The following is a 21,132-nucleotide window of genomic DNA, read 5'->3' as shown; positions in this document are numbered from 1 at the left end:
CATCACACACACACATGCATGCACCACACAGGACATCACACGCACATGCATGAACCACACCCAACATGCATAGCACACACATGCACACACACACACACACACACACACACACACCACACAGACATGTACCACACCGCACACAGACAGACACGTGCACGGACCTTACTCAGAGTGCGCCAGGCAGGGCAGACCAGGAGGAGGGAAGGGTTAAATGAAACCAGATGTTAACCTGGAAAGTATGCGCCCCACCCTCCTGGGCTGCTCGCTGGCCCCTGGGAGGGGAGGGGAGGGCAGGGGAGGGGGGACGGTGTGCTCAGGACCCAGTTAGTCACCGAGCCTGGCAGGCCCCAGGCAGGGGCAGGGCGCTCCGGGCAGGCCGCTTCCTCTTCCTCCCCTTTGTCCAATAATTTCTCTTCCTTGTTTCTCTCTCCTCCTCCCTCTCCTCCTCCTCTTCTTCCTGCACCTGGTCCTTCATGGGGGAGGTCCTGGGAGCACCGTGGGGGCAGCCGCTGAGTCCTCGTGTGGCAGGGGGCCAGGCTGGGGTTGAGGGGGCTCTGCTTCCACCCTGACCACTGTGGAGCCGTGTGAGCTGCTGCGACTGTTCTGTTTTGGAGACCTCCCTGACGTGCGCGGGACTTACTCCTGGCTCTGAGCTCAGGGAGCACTCAGGGTACTTGGGAGCAGCCCTGTGGAGCTGGGGACACTGGCCAGTGCCTTAACCCCGTCCTTCCTGCAACCCCTTTTGTTCGCTTCTGGATGGCCCCGGCTGCTGGGAGGCTGTTCCTGGCTCAGCAAGTGGGGTTGGTCGGGGCGGTGCCTCTGGGGACCATGAGGTGCTGGGAACGGAGCCCAGGGGCTCACACATAGAACGGGGCCCCCCCACCACTGAGGCACACCCCGCTTCCCGGCCCCCCGTGGAGACTAGCAGGTGCTCAGTCCCTGTGTCCATTTCCCCGTGGCCGGGAGCTCGAGGAATCCAGTCCCCGAGTGAGCCAGCGCAGCCTGTCCCTCCCCGATGGGGTCTCAACCCCAAAGCTTCTCCCTCCGTCACCCCTCACGGCAGCCTCCCAAGACAGGTGCCCGTACCGAAGGGTGGACAGGTACAGTGGTGGACAGGGTGACCTCGGCATCCGCACGTTGGCACCCCAGGTGATGAGGCTGCTGTGTCCTTGTTAGGGAGGACCCACACTGCAAGTTCTGGGAATCGGAGCAACCAGATGCCCTCCTCAGCAGGAGGGAAAGGAGACTGGCCGGGCTGGGGGTTCGAGGGTCGGGGGTCGGGGGGGTGGGACCCCAGGAGATCCTCAGCGCTGGAGCACCGGCCTTGCTTCTGTGAGGCTCTGGGTTCAGTCCCAGCACTGTTGTAGCACTGTAGCACTGTCGTCCCATTGTTCATCGATTTACTCGAGCGGGCACCAGTAACGTCTCCATTCGTCCCTGTTGTGTGCTGGTGTATGTAGCCCATTGGTGTCTGCTTGCTCCAGGAACACAAAGTGAGACTCGTTACTGTTTTTGGCATATTATATACGCCACAGTAGCTTGCCAGGCTCTGCCGTGCGGGTGGGATACTCTCGGTAGCTTGCCAGGTTGTCTGAGAGGGACGGAGGAGTCAAACCCGGGTCGGCCGCACGCAAGGCAAATAAATGCCCTATCCACTGTGCTATCGCTCCGGTCCCAGCACTAGCAAGAGAAAAGGAAAATGCTCGAGCTGGGGCAATAATGCAGCAGGTAGGGCGCTTGCCCTGCACATTGCCGACCTGGTCTATTTTTGTTTATTTGTTTTTCTTTTTTTGTTTTTGTTTTGTTTGGGGACCCCACCCGGCAGTGCTCAGGGCTTACTCCTGGCTCTGCGCTCAGGAATTTCTCTTGGCGGGCCTCCAAGGACCATGTAGAGTGCTGGGAACTGAACTCTGATGGCAAGGCAAGCACCCTCTCCGCTGTACTGTCCATGTGGCCACTGGTGGCCTGTTTTCTAACCCCGACACCTCGTATGGTCTGTCAAGAGTGATCTCTGAGCACAGAATCAGGAATAAACCCTGGGTGCCCCCTGGGTGTGGCCCAAAAGTCAAAAAATAATTTTAAATATTAAAAAAATAAAAGAGGGCTGGAGAGATAGCACAGCAGGTAGGGCATTTGCCTTGCATGCAGCCGACCCGGGTTCGATTCCCAGCATCCCATATGGTCCCCTGAGCACGGCCAGGAGTAATTCCTGAGTGCAGAACCAGGAGTAGCCCCTGTGCATTGCCAGGTGTGACCCAAAAGGAAAAAATAAATAAATAAAAGAAAACACTTGTCTGGGGCTTTTGGGCCTTGGTTCCCTGTGCCAGCAGGAGGCATGGGCATCGCTGAGGGATATTTCAGATGGTGACAGCAGAAAGAGCAACAAAGTTTGTGGGGGCCAGGCCCAGGGCAGCAGCAAGACGCACCCAGCCCCAAGACAAGGGACCTGAGCTGTGCGTTTGTACTTGTGGGTCTTTGTTTCTTGCTTTGGTGTAGTGTGTGTGTGTGTGTGTGTGTGTGTGTGTGTGTGTGTGTTTTGCAGTGCTGGGATGGGACCCAGGGCTTCCTGTGTTCGAGGCATATCCACCCCTCATGAGCCAACCCCGTGATTAACCCTTTTGGACTTGTTTTCTGTTTTCCGTTTTCAGTCGGGCTGTGAAGGTTCGTGGAGGCGCAGGAGAGAGATAACACGCTTTAAAGAGTGGGTGCTGTGCTCTTAAAGGCGCTGAGGAGGAACATCTGATGATCACCCTCTTGTTTGTTTCTGGGGTTCACCCATCGGCTTTATTTATTTTGCTTGGGGACCACACCCCGCGATGCTCAGGGTTCACTCCTCACTCAGGGCTCACTCCCATCTTCAGCCCTGCCCCCCCTCCGCTCCATCCTTCAGGCACGAGTCTGGGTGAACACACCCTCACCCCCTCTCCCAGTGTGGCTCCCCAGTTGTGCAGGCTGGGCCCTGCAGACAGGAGTCGGACGCGATTCTGCCAGTGGGACTCTAACAGGAGCCCTGGAAGGAGCAAGGTTTGGGATGAGGACGAGGCATGGGAGGCCCTTCCGGGGAGCACTGGTATGTGTGTGCTGACCTCAGCCTGCAGCCCGCCTGCCAGAGCCAGAGGAGAGGAGATGGAGCCCAGGGCTTCGCATGCAAATCCTGTCTCCAGCCTCTGAATGGCCAACCAGCCCCATGTCGATTGTGTGGTTTTTCTGTATTTGCTTTTGGGCCAGTCATGCCCAGCAATGCTGAGGGGTTCCTCCTGGCTCTGCACTCAGGAATCACCCCTGGCGGTGCTCGGAGGACCACATGGGGTGCCGGGGATAGAACCCGGGTTAGCCGTGCAAATACCCTCCCCTCTGGACTATCACTCCAGTCCTGATTTCTTGTTTTCTATAAGAGCCACACCCAGAGGTACTTGGGGGACTATGTGGTGTTAGGATTAAGAGTGGCATCTCTCATGCCAGGAACATGCATGACCACTTGCAAAGAGCCAGGGGTAGCCTCAAAGCACCACCAGTGTGGCCCTAAAGACAGAAAAGAACAAAGAAAGATAAAGCAAGAAATAAACTAAAAAAAAATATTAATTCTGTAGTGTGTGTACGCAAGTGTGTGTGTGTGTGTGTGTGTGTGTGTGTGTTGCCAGTAATCAAATCCAGGGCCTCTCACATAAAAAGCAAGTGATTTTTTTTTTTTTTTGCCTTTTGGGTCATACCTGGCGATGCACAGGGGTTACTCCTGGTTCTGCACTCAGGAGTCCCCCTTGGCGGTGCTCAGGAGACCATATGGGATTCTGGGAATCGAACCCGGGTCAGTCATGTGCAAGGCAAACGCTGACCCGGGTCTGATTCTTCTGTCCCTCTTGGAGAGCCCGGCAAGCTACCAAGAGTATCCCGCCCACATGGCAGAGCCTGGCAAGCTCCCCGTGGTGTATTTGATATGCCAAACACAGTAACAAGAAGTCTCACAATGGAGACGTTCCTGGTGCCCGCTCAAGCAAATCGATGAACAACAGGAGGACAGTGCTACAGTTCTAGACTAGAACGGGCTTGTTGCAAGGGGAACCCACTTTCTGGACTCCAGTTCAATTTGATATGCATTTCCCGCCATACCAGGGTCTGGAGCGAGAAGGAAGGGATTTGGGAGGTGATTATGTCCAAGGCCAGTGGACGGGAAGGCTAAAGGAGCTCCCGGGGGAAGGGACCCAGGGGCCTGAGGGTCTCCCTGGAGTGAGGAGGGAGGGGCGGGGAGCCAGGGCAGCCTTCCCTGCCTCTCCCTGGCAGTGGGTGCACCAGGGTCTGGGGCCCAGCACTGCCCTCTCTTCCTTCCCCCAGGACACCCAGAAGCCGTCCACGTCCTGCCCCCGACAGAAGACGCCGGCAGGCGGCGGGAAGAAGGAGGGGCCCTGGGCCCGGAAGGAGAGCCTGGGCGCCCTGTACCTGCCAGTGGTGGTGGGGCCCCCGGGCGCCAAGGCCGACAAGCTCCGGTTCACATTCTACAGCCCGCGGTACTCCAACTCCCTGAGCCCCTTCTACACGCTGCAGAAGCCCACCTGCGGCTACCTGTACAGCCGCGCCATAGACCACACCCGCAAGCGCCTGGAAGTACCGCCGGCCAACCTGGCCATGTGGCAGTCCTAGAGCCGCAGGCCCTCCCCTGCGTGTGCCGTAGGGGCCCAGAGGGACGGAGGGGCGCCCCGACCCTGCAGGAGGAGCCGAAGGGGCCTGACCCAGGCCTCCCTTAGTCATTAAAGATGTGTGCTTCAATCCCCTTGAGTCTGAGTTCAGGGCTGCCAGGGGGAAACTGAGGCTGGCAGGGGCTGGGCTACGGACAGTCTGCTGATGTCCAAAGAGACCTGAAGACTGGGAAGGACTCCATGCACGCACCCCGTCCCCTGCACCCGCCCAAGAGGGGTCCCTCCACTTCCCTCTGGCGCCTGAGTGCCCAGAACGGTCCACACAGAACGGTCCACGCCGACCACCCCTTCTCCCTGGGGCCAAACTTTGCACCTCCCCAAATTCTACCCAGGTTCATCAGCTGACCCCCGGCTCCTTTCCTCAGTCATGAGGTCTCTCTCCCGGTTGGAGGCAGCCCCTGGAAAATGGGGAATGAACTCCAGGGAGTGAATACCCCTCTCCCCCACCTTTAAAAAAAAAATAATTTAATTTGAGGCACCATGGCTTGGGTTGTTTTTTGGTTTTTGGTTTTTGGTTCTGTTTGTTTGGTCACGTCCAGCGATGCTCAGGCTTCCTCCTGGCTCTGGACTCAGGGATCACTCCGGGTGGGCTCGGGGTCCATATGGGATGCCAGGGATCTAACCCTGGCCAGCTGCGTGTAAGCGCCCTGCCCGCTGTCCTCTCTCTCGGCCCTGCCTTTATTTCCGAGATGCCTCTAGGTAGGGGATATCTCAGTGGTGCGTTCTTCTAGGACCTGACTTCTTTCCGGGGGGCAGGGGGGGGTCTGTGCCCCACCCCCATCTGTGCTCAGGGGCTGCTTCTGTTTATAAGCTCAGGGGTCACTCCTGGTAGTTCTCAGGGACTGTATCAGGGCGTGGGCATGCTGAGAGCTTAGTCCAGAGGGGAGGGACGGACACAAAAGGAGCTTTCTCAAGTGCAGGGCAAAGAAACAGAGAAAAGGGTCACGAGTGAAACAGGTCCAAGTTAGTGTAGGACACAGCAGACTGGGCTGGCGAGAGCTGAAAGGGCCCTAGTGAGTAGCCTCTCAAATAGAACCCGCACCGTTTGCGCATTACAGTGGTGTGTGTGTGTGTGTGTGTGTGTGTGTGTGTGTGTGGTGTGCACAGTAGGCTTTCTTTTAAGCTAGGGGTTCTTGTGTGTGTGTGTATATGTGTGGTTGTAAGTGTGGTGTGAGTGTGTGCAAACACGTGTGTGAGGTACGTATGTGTGTGGTGTTGCATGTGTGAGAGTGTGGTACATGCACTAGAGTGTGTATGTGCACATGTGTGACCATGTGGCGTGTGCCCACGTGACAGTGTGGTGTGTGCCCATGTGTGGGAGTGTGCATTGCCCGTGTGACCAAAAACCCATTCCCGGTCCCAGTATGAGCAGAAGTTACACGACCACCACCCGCCCACCCAGAGGCTGACGCCAGGCTGACCCCCAAGCAGCTGGACCCTGATCTCGGACCCTTTCCTCCTGCATCGCGCCCGGTGCCCCTGACCGCCTGGAAGGGGTGGGGGTGGGGGAGCACTATGTTTCGAGTAAGCGCTGGGGAAGGTCGCCCCCTGGAGGTACACAGCGGTAGAGCAGGCACGCCGGGGCGCAGGCAGGTAGGTATTGGGACCAGTGACCTTGTGGGGCTATAGGGGACAGAGCTGCCTGCGATGTCCTGTCCCCCCTCCTCAGGCCCCAGCCAGCCCCAGAGGGTCCCTCGCACCAGCTACTCTCTCGTGGGCGCTACCCTCGCACCCATCCACCTCTTCCGAGAGTCGCTGGTGCCAGGTGGGATCTCCCCTGGCTTGCACGCTTGGGAGAGAGGAACCGGGAGGAGCTGGACTCTCTGTTGTTTTGGGGCCACAGCAGGGGTGCTCAGGGGTCACTCCCGGCAGGGCTCGGGGACCACGTGGGCTGCATGGGATTCAACGAGGCTGTCTGCATCTGAGACAGGCGCCTGCTCTGCCCTCCCTCTCCAGCCCCTGGGCTCTTTCTGGAAGGGGTGCTAGGGAGGGTATCTGAGGTCTCACTCCTGCCACATCTGGATAAAGAAGCATGCTAGGCTGGCGACATGGGCTGAGGACCCGCCTGTCCCAAGGCCGTGAGCTCCTTGTGGAGGGAACTGGGGCGTTTCTCTGAGTCAGCAAGATCTGCAGGAACTGCGCTGGACGAGGGTCTCCGGGGCTCATGAACGCCACCCAGTCCTCCCTCACAGTAAATGTCAAGCTCGGGGATCCCAGAGATGGAGCCGGGGAGAAGGTACTCGCCTTGCTCAAGGTGGACCCTGGTTTGAGTTTGATCCCCAGCATCAGATAGGGTCCCTCAAGCATAGCTGGGCATAACCCAAAGAACAAAAACAAAAACAAAACAAAAAATTTAGGCACGAGCCCGGGAGATGGCTCAAGGGGCTGGAGCAGAGGCTTTGCTTGTAGGGGCTCGTGTTCCCCCCTCGACCCACACCTCATGGGCCCCATGAGGTTAATCACTGTGGGGGTAACCCCAGAGCACTGCCAGATGTGGCCCAAACACATTCCACCCTCCTGAAATCAAACCCAAAGAGATTAGCCCAGCAGGCAGGGTGCTTGCCTTGCATGTGACTGACCTGGGTTCGATCCCCAGCATCCCATATGGTCCCCTAGCACCAACCGGGAGTGATTCCTGAACACATTGAGGAATAAGCCCTGAGCACTGCCGAGCGTGACACCCCCCACAAAATACACAAACACAGGCCAAAATAGCAGGGGGAGAGGTGGAAAAAAAAAGTGGGACCACCCACAAAAATGAGTGTCAGAATGCAGCCTTCCTGCTGCTGATTGATTTCCTTTGTTTCTCTCAGGAATCACACCCACCAAGCTCAGCCGGCACCTGCATGTCAGATGTAACACAGTGTCCACCCTCCTCTAGCATTTTTTGTTAGTTTGGTTTGGGGGTCACACCTGGCGGTGCTCAGGGCTTACTGCTACTGGCTCTAAGCTCAAGGATCACTCCTAGCAAGGCTTGGAGAACGTATGGGGTACTAGGGATCGAACCTGGGTGGATCACCTTCAAGGCAAACTCCCTACTGCTGTGCTGTCCTCAGGCCCTCCTCTACTTTCTTTAATCCGTTGTTTTATTCTCTGTGTGTACGGGGTGGGGGTTGGGTGGGGGGTGGTGGGAGAAGAGTTGTACCACACAAGACAGACCTCAGATTTGATTATTCACTCAGCTCTGGGGCAACTCACAGGAGCCTGATATCAAGCCCAGATGGGTTACAAGCAGAACAAGTATGTAAGACTTGTGTCATCTCTCTGGCCCCTTTGTTTCTTTTCTTTCTTTCTTTCTTTCGTTCTTTGCTTCTTTCTTTCCCTCTTTCTCTTTCTTTCTTTCTTTCTTTCTTTCTTTCCTTCCTTCCTTCCTTCCTTTCTTCCTTTCTTTTCATTTTGGGGTCAACCTCAGAGGTGCTCAGGGATTACTCGGGCAGTGCTCCAGAGACCAAGTGCGGCGCGGGATCTTGAGAGAGAGAGGGAGAGAGAGGGAGAGCGGGAGGAAGACAGAGAGGGAGGAAGAGAGGGACAGAGGGAGGGAGGGAAAGAGAGGAAGAGACAGAGAGAAACAGAGAGGAAGAGTGGGACGGAGCAATAGCACAGCGGGTGGGGCATTTGCCTTGCAAGCAGCCTATCCGGTTCGATTCCTGGCATCCCATCTGGTCCCCTGGGCACCGCCAGGAGTGATTCCTGAATGCAGAGTCAGGAGTAACCCCTGTGCATTGCCAGGTGTGACCCAAAAAGAAAAAAAATGCAAGAAACCCTTGCTGGGGCCAGAAGATAGAGCACAAGCCTCAGATGTATCTAACTTGAGCACTGCTCGGGAGGGATCCCCACCAAAAATGAAAAATAAAACATGCTCACAAACCTGGGAGAAGCCTCCGGGGCCCTGCCGGGGCGGGCAGGGAGTATCCTGGCTCAGGGCCCCTGGAAATGCGGAGGAGATCAGGGGCCGGTGCCCGCTGGCTAGACTTCTGCCCCTGCCTCCTAGTCAGTAGATTCTCGCTCCATTCGTGGATCCTCACTGGAGTTTGTAGCTGCAGAGTGGACATTTCCCGCGAGGAGAGAGAGCTGCCACCCCGCGTGGGTCCCTGGGCTTGTGCTTCGAACTTTCCAGAACCAACAGGAAGCAGCTCACCAGCTCACCATGTGCAGGTGGCAGGTTACTCTCTCCCTCCCTCCCTCTCTCTCCCTCTCTGTTTCTTTTTTTTTCTTTTTGGGTCACACCCGGCGATGCTCAGGGGTTACTCCTGGCTTTGTACTCGGGAGTCACTCCTGGCGATGCTCAGGGGACCATACAGGATGCTGGGGATCGAACCTGGGTCGTCCGCATGCAAGGCAAATGCCCTACCTGCTGTGTTATCGCTCCGGCCCACTCTTCCTCTCTGTTTCTCTCTGTCTCTCCCTCTCTCTCCTTCCCTCCCTCTGTCTCTCTCTTTCTCCCTCTCTGTCTTCCTCCCTCTCTCCCTCTCTCTCTGTCTCTCCTCCCTCTTTCTCTCCTGTTCTCTCTCTTCCTCCCTCTCCTCTCTCTAACCTAACCTGAGCACTGCTCGGGAGGGATCCCCCCCAAAAATGAAAAATAAAATATGCTCACAAACCTGGGAGAAGCCTCTGGGACCCTGCTGGGGAGGGCAGAGAGTGTCCTGGCTCTCCTTCCCTCCTTCTTTTCCTCCCTCCTCCCTCCCTCCCTCCTTCCCTCCCTTTCTCCTTCCCTCTCTCTCAGTGTCTGCCCCCTGACTCCTGTTCTCATGCCCTGGAGTGGTGTCGGGGTTGGAGCCTAAGGGGGGATTCAGCCTCCCACAGTGGTAAAGATGCATCTTAGCGGGCGTAGCTGGTACAGGCCTGTGGCATAAGGGGATTGCTCCAAAGCCTCTGGTAGCACAGTCTGGTGCAGGAAGGCTGTACCCGGCAGCAAGTGCCAGCGAGGTCCCGTGGCTGGACCACTCTGCAGGAGGAACAAGCTCTTCCTAATGAGCACCTCAGTGCCAGCCGAGTCGGAGAGCAGGCAGGGGGCTCCCCGAAACCCCGTCTGAACAGGAGCAGGGGTGGAGGGCGCAGGATGGGGCCAGCTCTGCCCTGGGGAGAGGGGATAAGGAGATTGCAGAGGGGCTAAGAAAGCCCTCCCACCTGTCAGCTCAGGGCCTAATCGGGCCTCTGCGCCTTGAAGATTTGTTCTATTTTCGTTACTGTGGGGAGTGTGGGGGTGGTGGTTGGGGGACCAGCTGGCAAAGCCCTGTGGAAGTGTTTCCTGCTGGTGCCCTGGTGTCCTCCGGGTCTGGGCTCAGGTTCCCGCGCCCCTGCTGCCCTCTGCCTCTGCCCGGCTTGTTCTGCGCCTCTGCCCTGTGGGGCCCAGCTTTGCTGAGATCTGCCGGGCGGGCCTGTGCAAGGAGGACCAGGAAACTGTCCCTTTGACCTTTCCCGGTCTCCGGTTCAGCATCAACCATGGGCAACGTGATGGAGGGCAAGTCCGTGGAAGAGCTGAGCAGCACCGAGTGCCACCAGTGGTACAAGAAGTTCATGTCCGAGTGCCCCTCGGGCCAGCTCACCCTGTACGAGTTCCGCCAGTTCTTCGGCCTCAAGAACCTGACCCCGTGGGCCAGCCAGTACGTGGAGCAGATGTTTGAGACCTTTGATTTCAACAAAGTAAGCAGGGGTTCAGGGGTCGTGGGGGACATCCTAGCGAAACCTCACTGTGTGTGTGGGGGGGGTGCGGGCGGTGAACAGGGAGAGGAGAGTGTCTGCAGGAGGAGCGGCTGCATTTTTCTGGGGTGCATGTGTTTGGGGCTGCCCATCGGTGTCGGGGATCACCTCTCCACAGACACCAAGCTCCGCCCGATTCAGTGTGGTCAGAGAGAGTCAGACCCTAGCTTGCCTGGAGCACGCTTTCCGGAGCAGCTGGGGTGGCTCCAGGTCAACGCAACGAGAGACTGTGTGATCTGGGAGCTCCTTGCCCACCCACCCCACCCTGGGACCCCCTCAAGGGTTCCTGAGCCCCTACTAGGTGCCGGGAGCTGTCCGTGGTGCTGAGGGTCTTGTCGCTCGCAGGCTGCAGAGAGGTGGAAAGCAGAGAGCCTGTGGATGGGACTGTGGGTGTGAGCTGGCTGAGTCCCTGTGACCCGGGTCCCCGGGGGGAACGAGGGGGTGCTTGGTCACTGGGGCATCAAGCAACCTCAGGTCTGTCTGAGCTCTGCCTGTCTCCTAAGCGATTGCTTAGATGAGCTTGCTGGGGATTCCTGAATGCTGGAGGGGGCGTGAAGGGGGACCTGAGCTCCAGGGTCCTTGGATCCTCAGTTTTGTCACCCAGGTGACTAGTTTTCTCCATCATGTGTCCCCTTAGCTGTGACAACTCCCCTGATCTAGCCCATGGATGCTGAAGGTATTCGGGAAGTTGCTAGCGAGCTTGACAACATGGCAAATCTTCCATTGTGTAGCAATTTTTTTCTTTCTTTTTTTTTTTGGCTTTTGGGTCACACACGGTGATGCACGGGCTGGAGCGATAGCACAGCGAGTAGGGCGTTCGCCTTACAAGCGGCCAACATGGCCGACCCGAGTTCGATTCCTCCGCCCCTCTCGGAGAGCCCGGCAAGCTACCGAGAGTATTCGATATGCCAGACACAGTAACAACAAAGTCTCCAGTGGAGACGTTACTGGGCCCGCTCGAGCAAATCGACGATCAACGGGAGGGCCTTTACCTTTACTTTACCTTTACGGTGATGCACAGGGGTTACTCCCGGCTCTGCACTCAGGAGTTACTCCTGGTGGTGCTCAGGGGACCATATGGGATGCTGGGAATTGAACTCGGGTTGGTCGCGTGAAAGGCAAACACCCTACCCGTTGTGCTATCACTCAGCGAAGCAACTTAATTACAGTGGCAGAAGAACCCAGGCCTGCAAACCTGTCTCCCCACCCTGCTGGCCTCCACCCTACAGGGTCCCTCACCCCTCAGGAAGGTACAAATATGATGATGCCCTGCCATGTACACTGCAAGCTGGGGAGAGGGTGCCCCCTACCCAGAGGGCCCAGAGTCCATGGTGGGTGAAACCCCCACAGAAAAGCGGCAGCTCAGAGGCTATTTAAAACTCACTTGTATTTCGGGTTAAGAGGCCAAAGAAGATTATAGGCTTTGAGTACAGCATCAAGGGAAGCACCGGTTCTGGAGGGCTTTCTGGGGGGAGGGGGTGCAGGCATGCAAGACTGGGGATGGGGGTACCTTGCAACCTTTCCATCCATGCTCTGAGCAGGAGTGAGGAGAGCAGGGGTAGAACACCCCCACTTACGCCCCACGAAGATCTTCCTCCCTAGATCGCCATCCTTTGGGTGGTGACTTGTTCTCTGAAGGACACTGAAATGGCCATCTCATCAAATGCAAGCCTTATCCTGACCCCCACAGCCCCTCCCGAGGGCCATGGTTTTTCTGGGCCTCACTTCATCAGGAATTCCTTGACAAGTTTTTTTTTTTTTATTAGTGAAACACCATGAGGTACAGTTGTAGACTTAAAAATTTTTGTGCTTGGATTTCAATCATACAATGATCAAATACCCATCCCTCCACCAGTGCCCATCCTCCACCACCACGGGTCCCAGCATCCCTCCCAACCCCCATGCCCCCCAGCCCACCCTGCCTCTGTGGCAGGGCATTCCCCCTTGTTCTCTCTCTCTTCTTTTGGATCCTGTGTTTTGCAAGAGAGGCATTGAGTGGCAATCATGTTCGGTCTAGAGTCTACTTTCAGCATGCTTCTCCCACCCTGGGAGGATCCTCCCAACACCCTTTATTTGGTGCTCCCTTCTATATCTGAGCTGCCTTTTCCCCTAGCATGTGTGGCTGGCCTCCAAGCCATGGAGTAAACCTCCTGGTATTTATCTTGGATATTCTTGGATGTTAGTCTCCTATTTTGTTACTTTATGTTCTGGAAAACAGTATGGACGATTCTCAAAAAATTAGAAATTGAGCTCCCATTTGACCCAGCAATACCACTCCTGGGAATATATCCCAGAGAGACAAAAAAGTATAGTCGAAGTGACATCTGCACCTGTTTGTTCATTGCAGCACTGTTTACAATAGCCAGAATCTGGAAAAAACCTGAGTGCCTGAGAACAGATGACTGGTTAAAGAAACTTTGGTACATCTACACAATGGAGTACTATGTAGCTGTTAGAAAGGACAAGTTTTTATTCATCAGTGCTCAGGGCTATTCCAGGCTCTGCTTGGGGGCTGGTTCCAGCATAGCTCAGGGAATCCTGCAGAAGTGGGGGGTGGAACCTGGGTTCCAGCATGCAAGGGTAGCTTGAGCATCTCCCAGCCCTTCCTCTGGATTCTGCCCACATCTCTCCTGCCACAACTCTCTGCCCTGACCCTCCCCACCACCTCCAGAGCTGCTTTAAACCTCCTTCATTGGGATTAAATATAGTCCCTTCCAGGGGCTGGAGCAATAGCATAACGGGTAATGTTCTTTCCTTGCACAGGACGAGCTGGCTATGATCCCTGGCACCCCAGAGGGTTCCCGGAGCCCTACCAGGATTGATCTCTGAGGATAGAGCCAGGAGTAATCCCTGAGAACCCCCAGGTGTGGCCCCCCCAAACAAACAAACAAATACAACCCCTCCCCCTGCATGCATATAATCCCGACCCCAGGGGTCTATCTCTGCTGACTTGTGACATTAAATCCCATTTACTCTTTTTTTTAAAAAAAAAAATAAATTATCGGGGGGCTGGAGTGATAGCACAGCGAGTAAGGCGTTTGCCTTGCACGCAGCCAACATGGCCAACACAGGTTCGATTCCCAGCATCCCATATGGTCCCCCGAGCACTGACAGGAGCAATTCCTGAGTGCATGAGCCAGGAGTAACCCCTGAGCATAGCTGGGTGTGACCCAAAAAGCAAAAAAAAAAAAAAAAATTATCGGGGCTGGAGTGATAGCACAGCAGGTAGGGCGTTTGCCTTGCATGTGGCCAACCTTGGTTTGATTCCCAGCATCCCACATGGTCCCCTGAGCACCGCCAGGAGTAATCCCTGTGCACCGCTGGGTGTCACCCAAAAAGAAAAAAAAATTTTAAAAAAATAATAAATTATGTAGGAGTACTGCTATTTGTTCAGCCATTGGATTAAGCTGATTGAATTGGGCATGAACTCCACATTATTTATTATTTATTGTATCACCATGAGATAGAGTTACAAAGCTTTCGTGTTTGAGATTCAGCCATACAGTGGTGGAGCACCCATCCCCCCACCAGTGCACATTTTCCACCACCAATGTCCCAAGTATCACCCCCCATACACACATACACATTGCAGTCCTCAGCCTGCCTCTATGGCAAGCAATCTCCCCAATACTCTCTCTCTGATTTTGGGCATTAATTTTGCTCGAATTTCCCCACCACCATTTAATCCTACCTGCCAGAGGCAGACACTAGAAAATATATTTTCCATAGTTCATTTCGAATATCACAAGAGCTCACGCAGCCACGATTGTAAATGTAAATTTCTAGATTGTAAATGCTTGGGTTCCAGAGACATCTCTGTAAGGCACTAATCCATTTTGGGATTCAGTTGGGAGTCTTTGGGCCAGGGCTATTGGTGTGTCAAGATGGTGCCCGGAGGTTAATTGTGGGTGCGACAGCAAGTCTTCTGGGTGGGTGAGGACCCAGGGAGGGACAACCCAGGTCCTCTGCCACCAGGCAGCCTGGAGATGTAGTCCTGGAACCTGCATACCTGGGCCTTGCTTGTGGAAGCTCTTGGTCACCAGGATTCCATCTGGAGAAGCGGGGAGACTGCATCTGCTCCATCTGGGGTGCCCCGGTGATATTGGTTGGGTATGGGGTCTGGAGAAATCTCCGGCACTGTGGTGTCTTCCGGGACTTGCTGCTGTGTCTCTGGGCCAGGGCTGTTGGCGTGCTAAGATCCACACTACGAATTTTTCAGCAGACTATATCTTGGTGATGTCCATCCTGAAACAATGGAGTCAGGCTTGGAGTATGGCGACAATTTTGGATTGTGGAAGTGAGTGACTGCTAGGGACTCTGCTTGGGTGGGCACAGGCCAACCTACCTCCTCCAACTTACTCCAGACTGTTCGGTCATGTATGGGTCTGAGCCTAACTGCGAATTTTGCTCTCTTTGGAGATTTATTGAGGGGTCTCTGTGGCAAGACCCATAGTGGAGCTTACAGGGTGGTGTTGGAGTTGGTTTGTGGGGGTGACTGCCAGTTCTTTCATAGGTATTGAGAAGTGGGGGAGGTACCCCATCCCAACTCTGAGTGAGCTTGTACAGCTGAGCCGGAGGTGGTTTGTGGGTGTGACTTCCACATGCCTAACTTTTGGCTGTTTAATTCCTTGGTAAACTTGTTCCCAAGTTGTTGGGGTCTGACCAAAGGCACAGTGGCAATTTTGGGGTATCAGGAAGCCTGAAGGCAACATCAGGCTGCTGATGCACTCACCCCGCAGGTACAGGTTGACCCGTTGACGGCACCATACCCCCAAATCCCATTTAGTCTCAGCTGAGTTCCGTGAAGCAGGAATTGGGGGGATGGGTCCGTGGGCCACACCTGCCACTGCTTGTAACCTGCTCCCAGCTCTGTGCTCAGGGAACCATGTGGAGATCAAACCAGGGCCAACTGCTCTCGCCTTACTGCTTGCACTCTCTCTGGTCAGGGCAGTTTTTGCTGCTTGTTCACGGCTGAATTCCAAGCACTCAGAACAACATTGGCAATGCAGTTGATGCTTTCCATATTCTCAGAGGCAATGTGAACCATCACAGCTTTAAGGACTAGCTTTGTCCTTTAACCCACGCGTTCATCTAGATGTGAATTTCTGAGCGCTGAGTACCTCTTTGCGGCCTCTCAGCGCTTACGCACAGGCATCCTCTGCCTCTTTCCTCCCGCTTTCTGTTGCTGCTCCTGCTGTTGCAGTGACCCGGGGCCGGGCCCATGAGTATGGTTGTGGAGCTGGTACATTAGGTCATGCTTGCTGGGGCGGTGGGGTGGGAGGGGTGCCCACTTGGTTGTGGGGCTTGAACATCTTTCATGGTGGCATTCAGTGGCCGCACTTTTTTTTTTTGCTTTTTGGGTCACACTCGGTGATGCACAGGGGTTACTCCTGGCGGTGCTCAGGGGACCCTATGGGATGCTGGGAATCGAACCTGGGTCGGCCGCGTGCAAGGCAAATGCCCTACCCGCTGTGCTATTGCTCCAGCCCCCAATGGCCGCACTTAAGCCGTGGTTCAGTTCATGTGTTTTTGTTTGTTTATTATTTTGTTTGTGGGGGGGCACATCTGGTGGTACTCAGGGCTTACTCCTGAATTTGTACTCAGGAACAACCCCTGGCAGGCTTGGGCGATCATATAGGGTGCCGGGAATTGAAGCCCAAGTCCGCTATGTGCAAGGCAAGGATGCTTCCCGCTGTACTACCCTCTTGCCCCCTGTTCATGTTCTGTTTTGTTTAAGTTGTGCTCACACACCCCTGGCGGAGGGGCAGTGGGAATCGCCCACCCTGGCAGCCCTGGGCTTCTCAAAGCCACCCTTGGGACATGTGGGCGGCACCAGGGATCAAATTTGAAGCCTCACACTGACTTGCAAGACAGGTGTTGTGGCCCCTGAGTCATCCCAGGGCCCTGCTACAATCACATTTTGGACAAAAGCGCCCCACCCATCATCTGGAATGGTTCTCACCGAGTTTATTGCATTGTAGGTTGGGGGTCACGAATGGGGTGACCTCGCTGAATGAGGGGTAGTGAAAAAATTAGCAATAGGAAGAGATTTCTGAATGAGTAATGATTCAGAAGTTAAGAGCAAAACTTAATTAATTTACGATCAACAGTAAAACTAATCCAAGGGATTTCTGATTTTCCGGGGGGTGGTGCCCATCTAACGATGTTCAGGAATTTCTTTCGGCTCTGGGCTTCAGCAATCACTCCTGGAGGGGTTCGGGACCATAAGTGGTGCTGGGGATTGAACGAGGTTGGTCAGGTGGAAGGCAGATGCCTTAACCCCTCTGCTAGCTCTCTATCCCCCAGGCATCTTTGGAGGCATTTTCCTGTGATAATTTCTCAGGATAAAGGGGGTTGCAAGTGAAAATCATTTACCATATTTCACTGCACAACTGTCACAGATTTTATGATAGATGTTTTTGTTTTCTAAAAGGGGATGTCATCACTGAGCCACCTCCTTGGGGCCCGGGGTCCTCATCTTAGAGAGCTCTGAGCCCCGACTTTAGCACAGCATTTAGTAAGGAGGTGCTCGAGGAAGTCCGAAGAATCAAGGAAAGAATGAGAAAGTACTGGGGGGCTGGGGCGATAGCACAGTGGGTAGGGCAGTTGCCTTGCACGCGGCTGACCTGGGTTTGATTCCCAGCAACCATATGGTCCCCCGAGCACTACCAGGAGTAACCCTTGTACAATGCTGGATGTGACCCAAAAAGAAAAAAAAAAAGAATGAGAAAGTCTTCCTCCTTACCTCAACCTGCATCTTGACCTGAAGAATTCATCTCATCCTGCTGGGACATTCCTCCCTGCCACTCACCCCATTCCCCACTGCAACTGAGGGGACTCAAGACTGAGCACCCAGGAAGCGGTTAGTTGAAGGGGTGACACACGTGACGGTGCAAAGCAGAACCCTGAAATATGCATATCCTGTGAGTGGATGAAAACTCATTTCTATTTTTTCCCCACAGAAGCTCAGGTGCCATTATTTTATTTTTAATTTTTAATTTTTAAAAAAATTTTTATTAGTGAAACACCATGAGGTACAGTTGTAGACTTACAAATTTTTGTGCTTGGGTTTCAGTCATACAATGATGAGTACCCATCCCTCCACCAGTGCCCATTCTCATCACCACCACTGATCCCAGTATCCCTCCCACCCCCCATCCCCCCATCCCACCCTGCCTCTGTGGCAGGGCAATCCCTTTTGTTCTTTCTCTCCTTTTGGGTGCTGTGGTTTGCAAAAGAGACATTGAGTGGCAATCTTGTTCGGACTATTGTCTACTCTCATCACGCATTTCCCATCCTGAGAGGAACCTCCCAACACCCTTTATTTGGTGCTCCCTTCTCTGTCTGAGCTGCCTTTTCCCCTAGCGTGTGTAGCTGTCCTCAAAGCCATGGAGTAATCCTCCTGGTACTTATCTCGGCTATTCTTGGGTGTTAGTCTCTTATTTTGTTACTTTATGTTCCCCAAATCAATGCAATCTTTCTATGTCTGTCCCTCTCTTTTCAAGCGCCATTATTTTAATTTGTTATTAATATCATTTGATTTTGGGCCACACCCAGCGGTTTCAGGGCTTATTCTTGACTCTGTCCTTAGGGATCATTCCTGGGTGAGGCCCCTGGGGAACCCATATGGGGTGCCAGGGATGGAATCCTGGTCTGCCCCGTGCAAAGCAAACGCCCTACCCGCTGTCATCGCTTAAGCCCCCAAATCGTTTCCATTTACACAAAGCAAGATGCCTGTGAAGACGCTGCAACAGCCCCAGTGGGAGTCGGTTGGTTCATTTGGTCTGTCTCTGGGATGCACAGGAGGGATTGTTCGGGGGGCAAAAAAGGGGCGGGCATCAGGGGTCAGTCACGAGGGTGGGTCGGGAACAGAGCGTGAGAGGGAGCTTAGGTGGTCGCACCCCTCGCTCAGGATGGCTACATAGACTTCATGGAGTATGTGGCGGCGCTCAGCTTGGTCCTGAAAGGCAAGGTGGAGCAGAAGCTGCGCTGGTACTTCAAGCTCTACGACGTCGACGGCAACGGATGCATCGACCGGGATGAGCTGCTCACCATCATCAGGGTAACTGCAGGTGCAGGGTGGGTGGGGTGGGAACACCGGGGGCGGGGCCACCGGGGGCGGGGCCAAGGAAGGGCAGGGCCAATGGAGGAGCGGGCCACTAAGGGGGCGGGACCATTGGAAAGGGAGGGGCCAATGGAAGGATGAGCTACTAAAGGGGCGGGGCCATTGAAAAGGCGGGGCCAATGGATGGGGCGGGCCACTAAGGGGCGGGGCCTTTGGAAAGGCGGGGCCAAAGAGCAGAGTGGGCCACTAAAGGGGTAGGGCTATTGGAAGGCGGGCCCAAAAAGCAGGGCCAATGGAGAAGCGGACCACTAAGGGGGCGGGACCATTGGAAAGGAAGGGGCCAATGGAAGGATGAGCTACTAAAGGGGCGGGGCCATTGAAAAGGCGGGGCCAATGGATGGGGCGGGCCACTAAGGGGCGGGGCCTTTGGAAAGGCGGGGCCAAAGAGCAGGGTGGGCCGCTAAAGGGGTGGGGCTATTGGAAGGCGGGCCCAAAAGGTAGGGCCAATGGAGGGGCAGACCACTAAGGGGGCGGGGCCATTGGAAAGGGAGGGGCCAATGGAAGGATGCGCTACTAAAGGGGCGGGGCCATCGGAAAGGTTGGCCAAAGGCGGGGCTAATGATGGGCCGGGCCAAATAGGGGGCGGGGTCATGAGCGGGACAGGGGCGGGGAGGGGGGGGGCGGGAGGAGCTGGCAGGCCACTGGGAGAGTCCCTGGGAGAGCGTGGCCGCTGGAGGGACCGCCAGAGGGGCTGGGCAGTGGGAGTCTTGGGCGAAGTGAGAGACCCAGGTCTTGGATTAGAAGTGGGCAAGACTGGGTCCACAGTCCTGTTGCTGGGGTCACCCACGTCCTTCCATTCCCTGAGCCTCAGTTTCCCCATCTGTGCCCGGAGACTGTGGGCGCTCATAAGTCCCGGATCTAGCCCTGCTCCGGGCTCTCTCGGGAGCCGGGGCGCGCGGGCTGGCCCACTCCCACCCAGAGCTGGAGTGGATTGACTCAGTGCCTCCCCTTCTCCCCAGGCCATCCGTGCCATTAACCCCTGCAGCGACTCCACGATGAGCGCGGAGGAGTTCACGGAGACCGTGTTCTCCAGGATTGACGTCAACGGGGACGGTGAGGAGCCCTAGGGTGCCGGGAGAGGGAAGCACCGCCCTCGCCAGCTTGCCGCCCCTCAGCTGTCGTTCATTATTATTATTATTATTATTATTATTATTATTATTTCTAGGGGGAGGGTAGCACCCAGCGATGCTTAGGGGTTTCTCCAGGCTCTGCACCATATGGGGACCATATGGGATGCTGGGGCTCAAACCTGGTTAAACCACGTTTGCAAGACAAGCAGCCTCCCCGCTGTTACTATCTCTCCAGTCCCTGTTATTAATTATTTTAATAATTATTATTTTGGGGGGAGGGTTACACCCAAGTGATGCTCAGGGGCTACTCCTGGCTCTGCACTCAGGAATTTCTCCTGGTGGTGCTCAGGGGACCAGATGGGATGCTGGGAACTAAACCCAGGTTGGCCAAGCAGATGCCCTCCCTGCTGTACCATCACCCTGGCCTCTCAGCTCTCCTTTTTTTTTAGGGATTCCCGGCCCCAGGCTCTGCCTGTCCCACTCACAGCTACTCCCCCCAGCACTGACTCGGACCCCCTTTGCCAGACTCCTGCTGGAGGCGATGGCGGGGTAGGGGGTCCTGACCTCAGAGGCGAAGTTCTTCTTCCCTGCCGCCCTTTCTCCCGACAGGGGAGCTGTCCTTGGAGGAGTTCATGGAGGGCGTCCAGAAGGACCAGATGCTTCTGGACACGTTGACCCGGAGCCTGGACCTCACCCGCATCGTGCGCAGACTCCAGAGCGGAGTGCAAGAGGAGGAAGGGGCTGGCAGTGGGGGTCCGGCGCTCTCGGATGAATGAACCCGCTGCCCCGCTGCCTCCGGACTGGGGAGGGCGCGTGTGCTGGTGCCCCCGAGCCAGCACTGTTATTTTCATTTGTTTCCTATTTCGTTTTGGTTCACTCCCTGCTCAGTGCTCATCGATTGTTCCGGGTGGAGCTTGTAGGACTTTGCAGAGATCAAACCCAGAGTTCCTGCATGCAAAGCAAGGGCTCGAGGCCTTTGAGCCATCTCCCTGGCTTCCAGCGTGGTTATCCTGATTCCAGATAGGATCTGCTTAGGTCAAAGGCCCAGTGGGTCTCTTGGGGCAGCGAGGGGCAAAGGCAGGAGTGAAGACCAGAGGGGACAGTGAAGGATGAGTGTGACTCTCTGGGTGACTCAGTCCCTGGGTGGGTGCCTTCAGCATCCCTCCAAGCCTCCAGGCTTTCCTGTCCAGCGTCTCCACCTTCGCCCTGGATATAGACTTTCCGAAGCCCAGCTGGACTGGGGGTGGGCAGTGGGCGGACCTCCACCCAGCACTGCATCCACACAGAGGCCCTGCCCCATGATTGTGGGGTTCACTTGTGAGGTCTTTGGGGCTCATTCCTTTAGCAAGCATCTCCCGGACACCCACAGCATAAACCCTAGATGCTACCGTGCAGGGATCTCAGGCTAATGGGGAAGCAGGTGGACCAGCAGCGTTAAAGGAAAACGTGGAGAGACACTGGAGAGATTCCTGCAGGGCAGGGCGTGCGAGCCAGTCTACTGCAGACGTAGCCCTTGACTCTGAACGTGGAGGAGGTATTAGGGGGT

At 55.5% G+C, this 21,132-nt stretch overlaps 2 protein-coding genes across 2 annotated transcripts; both read left to right on the top strand.

Annotated features, from left to right (window-relative positions):
- Window positions 1-1,719: 1,719 nt before the first annotated feature.
- On the top strand, window positions 1,720-4,635 carry CIMIP3 (ciliary microtubule inner protein 3). Its single transcript, XM_056125903.1, has 2 exons — window positions 1,720-1,728; window positions 4,330-4,635. Exons 1-2 carry the CDS (start codon window positions 1,720-1,722, stop codon window positions 4,633-4,635), a joined length of 315 nt encoding a protein of 104 aa, XP_055981878.1.
- A 5,498-nt stretch (window positions 4,636-10,133) lies between these two features.
- GUCA1A (guanylate cyclase activator 1A) lies at window positions 10,134-20,362 on the top strand. The gene is made up of 4 exons (XM_056125902.1): window positions 10,134-10,334; window positions 18,304-18,453; window positions 19,476-19,569; window positions 20,196-20,362. Exons 1-4 carry the CDS (start codon window positions 10,134-10,136, stop codon window positions 20,360-20,362), a joined length of 612 nt encoding a protein of 203 aa, XP_055981877.1.
- The last annotated feature ends 770 nt before the right edge of the window (window positions 20,363-21,132 follow it).

This window comes from Sorex fumeus, unplaced genomic scaffold, assembly GCF_029834395.1.
Source record: "Sorex fumeus unplaced genomic scaffold, SorFum_2.1 ptg000061l, whole genome shotgun sequence".
Classification (NCBI taxonomy): Eukaryota; Metazoa; Chordata; class Mammalia; order Eulipotyphla; family Soricidae; genus Sorex; species Sorex fumeus.
This window is presented reverse-complemented; position numbering and strand designations above follow the sequence as displayed.

Bases quoted from the DNA above. Each gene is read 5' to 3' on its own strand.
- GUCA1A (XM_056125902.1), top strand. From the start codon at position 10,134: ATGGGCAACGTGATGGAGGGCAAGTCCGTGGAAGAGCTGAGCAGCACC. The intron at 18,454-19,475 runs GTAACTGCAGGT...CCTTCTCCCCAG, and splicing joins AGCTGCTCACCATCATCAGG to GCCATCCGTGCCATTAACCC. The intron at 19,570-20,195 runs GTGAGGAGCCCT...TTCTCCCGACAG, and splicing joins GATTGACGTCAACGGGGACG to GGGAGCTGTCCTTGGAGGAG.